Below are 13,584 nucleotides of genomic sequence, written 5' to 3' on the forward strand. Positions count from 1 at the left end.
TTTCTCTGCAGGCCACAAAGACCTTTCTGTTTTCGCTTTGCTTTATTTCATTTCTGTATTTGCAAGCCAATGACATCGCCCAGCAAGACAGAGCACTGGGTAGACTTTTCGAGCCTGGGTATGCCCACGCTGTCTTTCCGGGGTTTCCGCAAATTTTGTGAAATGAGGACACTTGTTTGCCCTTTTCCTTTCTCTGCTGAGAACAGAAAACCAAGTGTTCTGTCCCCTTCCCAGTCCTTTGTGAGCGTATGTGTAGTATAAATAGGCTGTCCAACAAGAGCTGTCTCTTGTAATAAGTGGTGTAAAGCTCCTTACTGTGCCAGTTTCTCTCCTTTTCTCATGTGGTTTGATTAGCAGATTAGAAGTTAAATACTGCTGAAATTGAAACATGATATGAATACAGTGGTTCTTTCCTCACAGTTGCACTTACGCCTAAAAAAAAAAACCTCCTAACACCTTGCTCCACACAACATATACTTGCAGACACGCACACACAAACTTATCTCTTGATTTCTGCTTATTGGCTTCAGCTTTGATGGTGTCCTTGTGATCATAATAGCTATGACCTTTCCTGTTGAATTTCTTCTTTCCCCTTTTATGTTTGGACTTGACAAATGTCCTGGTTGTTCTTTCCATAGCTGTTTTGACAGCTTATCATTTGTGCCTTTTTCAGGGCTTAGCCCGCACTCTGGAAAACATTACTATATTCTGGTAATGGTGTTGATCATGTTTTTTTGTTTATAATCAATAACCGCTACAACAAAACTGCCACTTCCCCCACTCCATCTGCCCGGCTTTGGGTCTCTGCTCTGCAGATGCATGCTACTGCCCTGTAATGAAAGCAGAAGTGTCATACCAGAACCTCCAAGGGTGAAAGGCTATGAGGAATCGCACTGATCATCTGTGGTGCCTAGGTATAGCAGCAACAGTTTTGTGGCAAAAAGCTAGCCCAGGGAAGGCAGAGTGCTGCGGCCTGAGTAGGGAAGGACACGTGTTCCAGTGCTGCTCTCTGGTAACGTGCAACTACCATGAGATTTTGGTCTTTCAGGTGGAAAGAAGGTTCTGGAGGTGGTTGGGAGATAGATGGGGTTACCCATTTGGAAGGAGGTTCAGAAATGCTCCTGATAAGGAGTGGATGATTTGTAAAGTGAGCAACTTAACCAACTAGCAAAGCAGCACATTAGGCATTTACCACATATAATCCCATACTGATGGTAGATGTGCGTCTCATGTCTGAGTAGGTCTGGGATATACAGGCGTGGAGAGTGGCTGTATCCAGTTGAATATCCTCTAGCTTGCTAACTGAGATGTGAGTTGGTCTGATTTACTGGTGAGGTGGTGGGAAGAAAGAAGAAGAATGTAGTCTTCAATAGTTTTGGGTTCATAAATTTCTGTCAAAGAGCAATGATATTGCCAGGTGAAATTACTAATTGTACCCTATTAAAGAAGCTTATGACTATGTTGCTCAGATAATTTTGATTTTAAAATATGCTTGTGAACTGAATCAACCTTCTCGAGACACTTTCTTACTCTTGAAACTTTTTCTGTCTTTTGGGGAGGATGCTATAACAACGAGGAAGCTATTTTTACAGTCTCTTTGCTGAAAATTGATTGTATCTTTAATGTGCTGACAGACTTGGCTTAGATCAGAGAAAGGTTTTTGGTAATAGGTATATGCAGTTGCCTGTACAGAGGTAAGAAGCTTAGCCTATCTGCAGATGATCTAGTCTTTCTTCTGACTGGCTCCAGGAGAATAGAAATCATTATCTAAATTACCAAGTGTTCTTGCTGTGAGTACCCTCTTGCGGTGATCTCAGTGGAGTGACAACTCTAGCACAGCTTTCAGCAAATGGCTTTTTACTGGGCTTTTATTGAGCATTATTTATATTAATTGAGCAACTCCTCCCGTTAGAGCTATTAAAAGGAAATCTGTAAAACACTAGTGTTTGACTGGTTTATGGGAATGCGGAAACGTATTAGAAGCTTTGGGATTACGAACTGGGCCTGATCTTTGGCAAACCATCTCTGGCTTGTTTTTTCCCAGTAGTGTCTTTCTGCTTGGCTCAGTGAAAAACTAATTTGGATACTTCCTGTCCCCTCTGAGGTTGCTGTGTAACTACAAAGAATTGAATCTTGCAGGCTTTGGCTTTGCAAACTGCTGTCCTAGAAAGGTGACCCGTAATAGTGTACCATCCATTGCTCTGGCATAAGAGTTACACTCTACAGGTTTCTCGCTAAGCCCTCTACTTCTGCTTCTTAATATGGGACACAGTAAAACACCTTCCCCCTGCTGCTCTGGACTCATAGGCTTCGAGTTTATTTAGCAGGAACGTATTGGACAGTAGCACTTAAGTTGTATCTTGGATCACTGGACCTGGAGTCCTCCCAGAGATCTTATTCTTGCTCTGGCTGCCCTGCGGTAAGACGGGACTGAGACTGTCCTAGCGTTGTCAGAAATGCTTCCACGTTGAGGGGAGGAGGTGTGTGTGCTTGCCCTATACGTGCCAAGTGACTTCTGTCAGAATTGATCGTGGACTGAGAGAGGTGTGCCACTGAGAAAGGAGATGATCCATTTGCGAGTGTGCTAATGGCATATCCCAGAATTAAGAGAATGCAGGAAAATGGGCTTGCTCGTCACTGCTAGAAAGAGACTCCTAAAACACTTCTGTTCCAGGTGAGGTCAGGTCAGTACCCTGAGGTTGTACATAATGTTTGTACATACCCAGAGCCGCATGTCTCGATCTGTAGGGGCAGAGGGGAAAAGAGAAATGCAGTCTCTGTGGAATAAGGTATTTTCTTTCGAGTTGGTACAAAACAAATTTTTAAAAACCCTTCCCACTCTTCCTAAATTTTTTTCCCCACTAACAAATTATAATGAACTTTGTCCTGGGTTTTGTCACTTGTTTGTTTTTTCCCAGCTCTGGATGTCTCGGTCTGAACTCATTGGCACTTGGCTAGTGATGGCTCTGCTGAGCAGAGCAGAGTTTTAATGGGAGTGCTTGTTTTACTGAAGTGCTCTGAAATGGATGGGAGGTTGTGCATTTTCTTTTGTTCTAGGAATCTGAGTTTTTAGGTGGAGAATCAGGGGTTGTTTAACTCCTAGATCTTCTTCACGCTTAAGAACTCTGATGCCAGCAGCTAGCGTTATCTCCTGCTTGTGCCCAATATTGAATGAAAGACCTTCCCTACTAAAGGTCTTAAGTTAAATACCTGGATTTTTCTTTAATTCTATTTTCTAAATCTCTCTAATAAACTAGGAGATTTCCTCTGGAAGATATCCCTCAAGATGAAAAGGAAGCTGCAAACTGGCTTCATAAGCTTTACCAAGAAAAGGTAAATGGCTTTGCTTTCTCCACTTCAGGACTTTCACAGGGGCAATGTGTTCAAGAACTGGGTGATGCACACTCCTCCACTGGAGGGAGAGAGGACGTGGGAATGTTATGTATAATTTGGCAGCCATTTCCTCAAATTGCTGGAAGGAGCAGTGCAAACAATCTCTGAAGGAGCCCTCTCCTTGTGTCCTTGGGCACAGAAGGGTGGCTAGTAGGTAGGTCTCAAATTGCAGGGAAGCGCTATGGGATTCAGAGAGAAACCCAGGCTGGAGAAGACTAATATCAGCCCATGATCTTGTGTTCTTCAGCTCTTGGATCTCTGTCATGCCTTTCTAAAGCTCCATTTCCGCTACAGATGTCTTTAGGCACTCAGGAAGAGTGATAACTGTGTGTCAAGGGCAGCTAGTCCTGGTTCTTAGCCACAATTATCTTCTGCTTTCATTTCTTTTCTGCTTTCACTTTCCTTCTGCCTCTTTGTAGTATTTCTGCAGTTATGTGTGACATGGTACAGGCAGTCCCATGACAGGATCTGCTGCTGGAGACTAGTATAGCCTGTGGTCAGAGTGTCTTCAAAGCGCTCAAAGCTTTTTCTAAATTTTTTTGTTCTGCTCCCCTCCCCTCCTTTAGATGGTTAATTTCTTGATGGCAGATTTAAGTTCTGTGGGGAGGGGGAAGAGAACTGTACTTAAAGTTGCTGAGCCCTAATGCAGGCTGGACTGGTGAAGTTGAGATATGTATCTTGATTTTTGTGCTGTCCCTGTGTGGGGAAAACAGAGGACACAGAAACCTTGACTTTTGTAGGCTTTCTTCTGTGATGATGACCTGTGCTGCAGCATTTCCAGGCTTATGCTTAACCTGTAGGTAGGCAGCAAATTATCTATAAGGATCCAGAAGTTCCATTTCAAGTTTAATTTTGTTCATTTTAACCTACTTTGTTTGAGTAGTTAAGCTCTAATACAGTTCAGGGGAGAGAAGTTATCTTGCAAAGAGCAGTAGTTGTCTCCCTTTCCCACTCCCTCGCACAAGCAGACTTCTGAGTCAGTGTAGCATAGGATTAGAGAGCTTGAAAGAAACCCCTTGGGGTCCTTGAATCCAGCCTCCTCTTATGTATAGCTTAATGGCATGCTATACATGCCATTATGTAATTCCTTTGTAAAGAGGTTCTTAGATGTGAGAATTCCTTCTGAAATTCTCTAGTTTTGAGGAGCAAACTTTAAGATATATTTTGCAAGGGGTTTCTTTCTCAATTTTGCTCCTTCTTTACAAAGCTAAGCAGACTCAGCGTGGAGCATTCCACTTTGCTTGGCTCTGTTCCTCAGACAGTGCGCTCTGCTTTGCCTCCAAATGGAGAGTTTAATGCTTCTTGCTGATGTTGGCTGTACTTCCATTCAGCTTTGGTGTCTGACGATGTTAGGGGAGGTAGTACTTATGCAGGTGGGTATTCTATATATTAATCTTGTGGTGCTAGCAATCTGTTGTAACTGGAATCCTTAAAATATTCTTCCTGTACAAAGGGAACATCCTCAAAAGGATATGTTGTTGACAAGGAATGCCTTGAGCTTCTTGGCCCTTCATAAGAGAAGCTGCAAGAAAAATAACTTAAGTGGGGAAAAAAATGAAAAATAGTCTTACTGAGCCGTTCTTGATAACTTTCAGGATATAAACTTCATATAAACTGAGGGCAGAATGTGCACGTTACTCCTTTGAGTGATATCTTTCATTTTTGCATCTGTATACAGAATCTTTGCTTCATATCTTGATGAGCATTTGGTCCTTGATGTTGTCCTAGAGTTGACTAGTCTTGGATTGTTTTGTGTAAACATTATGAATATATTTTCTTCCATCTTCTCTTTCTCCCAGGATGCTTTGCAAGAGATGTATAATCAAGAAGGCATATTTCCCGGTCAGCAGTTTAAACCTCCTAGAAGACCATGGACTCTCCTAAACTTTCTCTTCTGGGCCACAGTTCTCCTGTCTCCTCTCTTCACGTTTGGCTTTGGAGTTTTTGCAAGTGGATCACCTCTTCTTATCCTTGCATTCCTGGGATTTGTTGGAGCAGGTAATAAAAGCTGAGGAGAAAATGCTAAGCCCAGAATGTAAAAACAGGATCCATTAGCTCTGATAAGTTCAGTGCATCAATTAATATGAACAGCAGTTGCAGAAAAGTATTTGGATAGAAATTGAGGGCCTGCTCCCTAGACTTTCTCTTGTATAGCATTCTGATTTTTGAAAAGCTTTAATCCAGACAGACTCATATCTTAGGCAGTATCTTTAGCGATGAAGAGCAAGCTTCACTTGTAGTCCAATATTATGATACAAGGAGAACACGCCCTTACTGCACATGCTGTCTGTGACTTAACAAACAAACACACAAAGCTTCGGTTTCCAGGCTACCTGTCCAGTTAATCAACACAGGAGGATTAATGATATTTTTTAATCTGGATTGTCCTCCTCTTTTAGTGACATCTGACCTGTGATCAGTGTGCAGCCTCATACAGTACACAGATGCAAATCAGTGTGTGATCTGTAGACACTACTGATTTCAGACTTCGGATAGCTCATGTTTGTTCTGCTTGTGTGTTTGTGTGCAACTTTCTGAATCTAACTGGCTTTAATATGCCTCCCATTTCTCTATTATATTTTAAAGCTTCCTTCGGAGTTCGTAGACTGATAGGAGTAACTGAAATAGAAAAAGGCTCCAGCTATGGCAACCAAGAATTCAAGAAAAAAGAATAACTGACAGCTGCATTTCAGCACATGTAACCAGACTGTGGTATCCAATTAACTTCAGTTTAAAAAAAAAAAAAAAACTTAGAAACTATCTTTTTCTTAATAACTGATGACTAATCTTAATGAATAAAACTTGAGCCAAGAATGAAGACGTTGGAGGCCTCAACTGAAGAGAAAGCATCAACTTCCTGCCTGTTTAAGGATTACTGTAGTCAAACTGTGGGAGAAAATCTGGAGGAAAAAAGAAACTAATTTTTCTTGCTTTGGGGACGTGGGTGCGGGGAGGGGTAAGAGGGGGCATTGGACATGGCCATGTGCATCTTCAGATGACTGTACGCACTGGTTTCTGTCAAGAGCACTACACTCGCTTTTACAACAGGAGCCACTGAATGTTTCCTCTTGCTAAAGCCAACATAATATTTGTTGATTTCCAACTTTTTTTATTAATGCTCCAGGAAAAAAAAACTTACCCTTCTTAAATTAATTGACAAATGTTCTTTGGGTTAGAGTCATTTTGGAAAGGCTGTGTTGTCATGACTACAGAGGAAATCCTATTTGTATGTTACACTGATACTTTTTTATTTTCAGGCAACTTCTTACAACTTCTGTAATGCAAGAGAATGAATAGTGGAGTTTGGATGGAAGCAGTGTATTACTGATCGGCACATACTATAAAACAGATTCACTAGTATTAAAACCTTATGAAATTCTCATCATATCTCCTGCCAACTGCTCAAGGCTCAGTTTAAACTCAATATATTACTTTGGTCTTGAGTGTTGCTTGCCCTGTTTCACATCATACATGTATGTACACATGAATCTGTTTGGACTTATTTTGTTTTCTGAGTTAATGGGATTAGGATTTGGAGTTGTACAAAGAAGGAAATTTATTCAATTGTCCTGACATTTCCTCCTTTTATTTCTGTTCATGTCTGTCCGCACTGAAGTCCCATTCAATCAATCTCTCTCAGTAAACTGGCAGACAGCAGCAGAAACCAGCACAATAGTTTTCAAAAGGTCGTCTTTTACATGAAATAACTCTAAAAGGAGAGGTGTGTAGCAATCAGAGTTCAAATACTGGCATCTCTTGAGCTTTTCATGGGAGTTTTGACGTTGATTCATATGGGGACAGGATCTTACCCTGTGTGCTCTACCAATAGGCTATGCTGCACTTTTTACCTGGTTGTGCTTTAGATGTTAATGTGAAGTATATTGCAAGGCGAGCTGTACTAGCAAGCACTAGAGTAAGTTTGGGATCTCTTCAGGGATTTTAAATAACTTTAGTTTTGCTTATTGATCTTTGGAATTTTTTTCACTGAAAATTAGAGATCAGAATCGTGGCTGTGTCTGTCTTTTTTGTCTCTTTTTTTTTTTTTTTTAAATTTTTCTCAAAAGGCACGTTTTGAGATGTTGTAGATTGCTGGTGTATGCATAGCTGGAGAATTATTTGCAGACAGATGGAAACTACCGATATGTTCAAGTCTGAAGGCGAGATTCTGCATTTGGCTGCGCTCAGAAGTTGGTGGAATAGATTGCAGATACACGGCTGGGTGCGGAAGCTGACCCTAAAGGTCTGTCATTTTAACCCAGCTGCCACTAGACTATATATCTCACTTTTGTAAAGAACAGAGCTTATCAAAGCACTGATCATTATTTTCATCTTTGCTCTAGTAACCAAGATAAGAGAGTAATAATTTACCTTCTTTTCATATTTACTCTTAACTGTTGGAATGTAGCCTCTTCTCCTACAGCTTTTTCTTTGTTTTCAAACATTAGAAGAGTAATTTCATAACTTGGAAAAATACTTTACTTGGGGTCATTAATCACTGTTCTGTCATGCACTTGATTTTTATTTGTGGTCTTTTCAACAAGAGGATTTGAAGGATGTCCTGTGTTGTCTGTCTTTTGTTAGACCCATCCATGGTGCAGCATTATACCAGCAGCCCCAGTGTTAGTATGTTGTGCTTCTACCCCCAAAAATTCTGCCCTAAGCTCGGAGGTGCAAGACTCTTAAATATCAGTGAAATTTGGAATATGCTTTGGGAACTGAGGAGAACAGAGCCTAGCCATGACTTTGTTTTCCTTACTGGATGTTTTTGCACTCTCCTTAAACACAGTTAGATTTCCAAATGCTGATAAAGCGAACTCTCCGATTTTCTTTTTTTTGTTTTGATCAGAGGACCAAAACCAGTGGGCTTCTCTTTTTTTTCTCCTTTATTAAGTAATTCAGTAGTGGACGTAATTCTTGCTTGTTAGAAAGATGTTACAAATGCTGTATTCTTGCTTTCTGAAGATGGTGATGCGTATATGCAAATTGTACTGGTTTATCAAAGTGAGGCTTGCAAAGCAAGCTGATCGTTGACTCTGTTTTACACTTATCTTTTATGCAGTATGCTTATGGACATAAGAACTTCACAAAATAACTCCCTTAATGTTGAGAAGAGGGAGAAATGCTTAAGGGGGAAGGAAATAAGTAGCCTTTCTCTTTATGGGATTCTTCTCTCCTCTTAGTGCATGTAGCTCCCTCTTAGGAATCGTGGGATTAGTGCATGTACATCAAGGAGATAATAGTCAACATTTCATATTTTCTTATCCTAACTTATTAGTAAAGCATTGTTTTTGAAAATATAATAAATTATCATTTGCTTAAATTTTGCTCTTCTAAGCAGACATATCAGTAACCATTTGGAAAACTGAGATATACAGCAGTGCACAAAACAGTACAAGAACAGCACAAATCTCTTCATTTTGAATTTTGTCTCATCAAATAGGATTTTTTATACATATATGAATATATATATACACATACATGCATACACAGTATGTATAAGTTAACATGATGGGAAATAGCTGAACTTAATGTCACTAATGAAGATAAGCAGGTGGCTTAGATTGGAAAACTGAGCATAGGTTGTGTGTCTTACACTATGTTCTTCTGTTTAACAGATCACAGCTTGTATATTTGACTACCAAGCCCTCTGAGAGCAATAATAAACAAAAATATATCATGTTTTTTGTCTTTACTTTTCAACCATGCTGTCTGTAAGTGTAATAAAACTTAATGCTATAGGAGCATTTCCTCTCCACCTTTCAAAACTTTCATTTATTGCTTGATTAGATTAAATATCATGTTCTCAAGTTACGGACTTGCAAGCTGACTTTCATGGAGCTCAGCGTTGACTCAGAAGATGCATGGTTTCACAGACTAAATATGGACAAATGCTGTGCTCTGGGCCTTGGCAGCCCTATCATTGTCGTGAACAACAGTGATGTTGCTCTCAAACCAAGATTTGCAATTCCAAGATAGCATCATGTTGACCTATATCTATCTACCTTGCTAAAAACCTGGTGGGAGAGCTCTCAGACTGCTGGCTTCATGGCAACTCTCTGTTAGGAGGGCAGAAAAGTGATGCTGAAGAACGATGCATAATGTTGTCCAGATAACTGGTATGGCATACCAGGTCTTGGCATCCGGATAGCTGATATCGAGAGGTCTCTGCTCGGTAGGGATTACCATTCTCTGTTGCTCACTGTGGGCTAAATGTGCTATTGCAATTAAGTTTGTGTTACTGAGTAAAGTATTTGTCTCAGGCACAAAGAGCATGAGCAATGTTCCTTTGTTCTGCTTTACCTTTAACTTATCTTGAAGGGCTCTACATTTAATTGCTGACCAATGAATATGACTACTACCTTTGTCCTAATTGTCTAGTGTTCACAGAATAAGTGAATGCATACTCACTTCTTCTGTGTGATACCACTTGTCTCCTACTGATGTCTATGTATTTCCTTGCTTGTATTTTCTGCACATTGTTCAGTTACAACCATTCAGCAGGAGCTTAGAGCTTTCCATCTCTATCTGACAGAAGCCCTCTTGTGTAGCCTGAGCTTCTGTCTTCCTGAGTTTCAGCACTGGCTTAGAAGGTCTGAAGTGACATAGTTGCGTTCAAGTCTACCGCTAACACAACTTTGCTACTACAGAACAAAGCTGGATTAAGGAAGATAAGTCCTTCCCAGGCCTGTTCACAGATGCTGTCAGTACCTGCTAGCAAGACTCTCCCTGGCAGTGAAGAAACCAGTTAGAGGGGGTTAGCACACGGTCTTCGCTAGCAGTCGGAGTAACTCCACCAGCAGGTGGTCAGTATATGTTGGATAACAGCTAAAGGTACAGTTCCTGTCTGGGACAATCCCCAAAACGGTTTTCACTTCACAGTCGTTTTGCTTAAGGAAGCATGGGGTTGAAGGCGTGTGGGTTTTTTTTGTTTGTTTTTTGTTCTGTTTTTTTAAATGCTGAGTTCACACTACAGAGTGAACAGAGCGTTTCAGACTGAAGTGTGATAATATTCACAGATTTTAGCGTCTTGGAGAAGCATTTACTAAGCAAATCCAAGGCCAAGATGGACAGACTTAGCCCAAGCATGTTTCACTCAAGTGCTGCAGGACAGTGCAGCTGAAAGTGAAAAATCCATTCCTAGGTTCTCTCCAAAAGCTGGATGCAGCACTGTGGCTCCCAGCGTCTCCTAGCTGTCCACGCACTGGTGCCACTTGGCATGAAGTTTCTAGTTCACAGCAGTAAATGTTACGCATTCTGTTTTGTGCCTGTTAATAGAAGCCCATCTTTTTCATGGTAATGTTGAATCTGTACTTTGATGCACTTTGTCACAGCTGCTCACTTCTTTACTTTTGAACCCTTTGATCCAAAACAGGCTGCTCTAGAGCTGCCGACACTGAGTGAAGTTGGGATTTGAGGCAGATAACAGCTGTGCCGAGCTGCAACTCGCATAGCTGAAAGTAGGAGGAGCACATACAGACACAGACAAATTCTTGCCCTGAAAAAGTGGAATAATTGCCAGGAACTTTGTAAACCGAAGATCCGAATCTCTTTGTGGACGTTTATGAGGTAACTCTCGCTACACTTATGTGGTTGGGCTCATCTTGAAGGGCCTATCTCCTTGTTACAGATGGCAGCTTGTATTCTGCCATGCTTCACCATCTTTATCTTGAAGAATAGTTTATCAGATTTTTCTCAGCAGTCTCTGTACCAAGATCCTCACGGATCTTATTTTTTTAACCTGCTGTGGTTTTGAAGGAGAATTTTGTGGAAGTCAGTGTTACAGGGTCGGTGTCGTGTTTGCTAGCCACCAGAAAATGTCATGAAAATATCCCACACCTTTTGGAACTGGGAAAACAGTGAATTGGCATCCATAAAGTAATCATCATGTCTCTTTTCTCATTAGCTTCTCTAAGTTTATAGAACACTACCTGTATTTTTAAATACATATTTATATGTATTTATCCATAGTCGCAAGCTACTCTTCAGTTTTAGAAACTTGGAAGAAGGTTAATTTGTTCACTTTAACTTTTGAGAGTACTTGAATGTAGTTGATTGTCTGTTTCTAAAAAGCTTTATATAAACTCCACTAGCAGAAGAAGCATTCTATCTTTTATATATTTGAAAAACAGACACTTTTATCAGAAACTGGAATATAATACGGCGTTTATCTACCTTGGTAGTATCCTTTAATGTGGGGACCACCATTACCAATTTTCAGTCTTGGAGTTCTATTTCTTTTTTTTATTTTCACCAACATACATTTTCAAAGAAAAAAGAAATTGCCAACTTACTAGTTACACTAAAATCTAATTGAGAAGGGAGGAAAAATGGGCAGCACAGGTTAATTAGGAATGAAACTTTTTTCCAGGGCATGAAATGCTTATACAGACCTCATTTATTATGTGCATATGTATCTGTGCACACAGACAAGCTGTACCTATTTACATTATTTTGCTTCTGCTGTGTCAGAACTGTAAGTTGTGACAATTGAATGCTACTTGCCTGAAAGGCAGTGAGCTACTGTAAACTGGCATGTTACTCAGTCATAATGATCACCAGCAAGTACTGTAGCTTTAACGAAAATCTTCTCTCTGAGAACACTAACCATCCTTAACCTGAATGATTGTTACACACTTGTAATTTGGGGGGGAAGTGCGAGCACCAGATTATCATTATTAGCCAAATCTAATGAGTAATAAAACTGTATACAGGGTACACATTTACTGTGCATGTGTATATATTTTTGTACATTTTTACAGTTATTTCCTACGCTTGATTTTATGGCGTTCAGAAAAGATGCGTCTGAATCTGGTAAAAACTATTACTGGAAAAAAAAAAACCCACTGTCACCTACTGTAGTTTCTAAAAAGAACTGTGCCCCAAATGAATGCGCAGATTTGCAGTGCTATGCAAATATTATTTTGTAAGTTGTCTCTTAAATTTTGCTTAAGTAGTTCATGCTGTTTTTACCGAGCTTTCAGAAAATGATTAATGCAAAAGACTCGTCTTGTGAAATAAAATAGCTTTGGCTGTGTGAGAGTACTGTATGTTAGAATCTCATTCGTGCTTTCAGTTGCTTATTTCAACTGTTAGTGAATTTGTACATAATATGCTGGCATAGAATTTTCTTAATTGTGCTTAAATGAAAAAGGACTACTGCCTAACATCTGGTTTTCTGCAATGTTACTTAATCAGTAGCTCATATGTAAATGAAAGACCTTCATTTTTTTGGTTTTTGCCAGTGATTTTTCCAGAACTAAACATGCACTAAGGGCTATTTTCTTTTTGCTTTCTTTGTGTCTATTTCCATTTGTGCTGCAGCAATAAGCTAGGTGGATCATTTTGTCGGGGCTGGAACCAAGTAACGTTACTTCCGTTCACTGCACTGTCGTTAAGAACTGTGGAGGGAGGTGTGTACTGAGCATTGATAGAAAAAGTATATAATGTTTCGCATGGCTCCTCAAGAGGACCAGGACTGGAGGAAGGGATATTTCTTTACTGGAGAATCTTCCAAAGTAAATTCAAAGCTATGTATGATATGAGAAGCTAAGAGTCCAGCAGGGGAAGCAGGTTGTACAAATAGATTCTGTACGTTCAATTAGTTTTTACATCTGCCATCTTTCAAGTTTTTGTTTTTCACCGGAACATAAAAAAGGACTTTCTCAGCTGCTCAGCTCTACTCCACATCATGCGCTCCCATTTGAAAGCAAATCAAGACTCATTGGAAGATGACTTTTGCCCCCCATCCCTTTCCCTAGATTTATCAAAAGGCTGCCCAACAGAGCTAGATCCCTCCAGCTTCTACCTCAAATATATTCCTGACCTGCTTTTGTGACCTACTTCTGCAACTGTTTGGTATTGAGCTACTAGTGTCCCCAAAGATATTAACTCCCTTCCTGGTATTTGTCTCTCTGACAAATACCTGTGTGATGCTAGCACGTCTTTCAGTCATCTTTTTGCAAAAATGCCAAGTGCTGAGTTCTTGGGCCTTCTCATAGGTTTTCCCTTCCCTGATCACCTGCTCCATGCATATACTGCCTTGAAATAATTCAGCAGTAACACTGTATGTTGTTGTACAGACGGAGCTTTTGTTATGAAAGGATGGGTTCTGTTCCTAACATTATGCAAACTTTTTTGTTGTTATTTTTCTAGTTTGTGCAAACACAGCTTTTCTATGTCTGCATTAAATCT

At 40.1% G+C, this 13,584-nt stretch overlaps 1 protein-coding gene across 7 annotated transcripts in view; it reads left to right on the forward strand.

Annotated features, from left to right (window-relative positions):
* The window catches only part of AGPAT3 (1-acylglycerol-3-phosphate O-acyltransferase 3), a 106,416-nt gene extending 93,746 nt beyond the window's left edge, over nucleotides 1-12,670 (forward strand). For all 7 annotated transcript variants that reach the window (XM_068915607.1, XM_068915551.1, XM_068915580.1 and 4 more), the window contains 3 exons: nucleotides 3,258-3,333; nucleotides 5,193-5,391; nucleotides 5,980-12,670. In XM_068915607.1, coding sequence (XP_068771708.1) covers nucleotides 3,258-3,333; nucleotides 5,193-5,391; nucleotides 5,980-6,068 — 364 coding nt within the window. In that variant the 3' untranslated portion in view covers nucleotides 6,069-12,670. The remainder of the gene's footprint in view (nucleotides 1-3,257; nucleotides 3,334-5,192; nucleotides 5,392-5,979) is intronic.
* Nucleotides 12,671-13,584: the final 914 nt, after the last annotated feature.

The sequence above is a fragment of the Struthio camelus genome, chromosome 1, assembly GCF_040807025.1.
Source record: "Struthio camelus isolate bStrCam1 chromosome 1, bStrCam1.hap1, whole genome shotgun sequence".
In the NCBI taxonomy this organism is placed as follows: domain Eukaryota; kingdom Metazoa; phylum Chordata; class Aves; order Struthioniformes; family Struthionidae; genus Struthio; species Struthio camelus.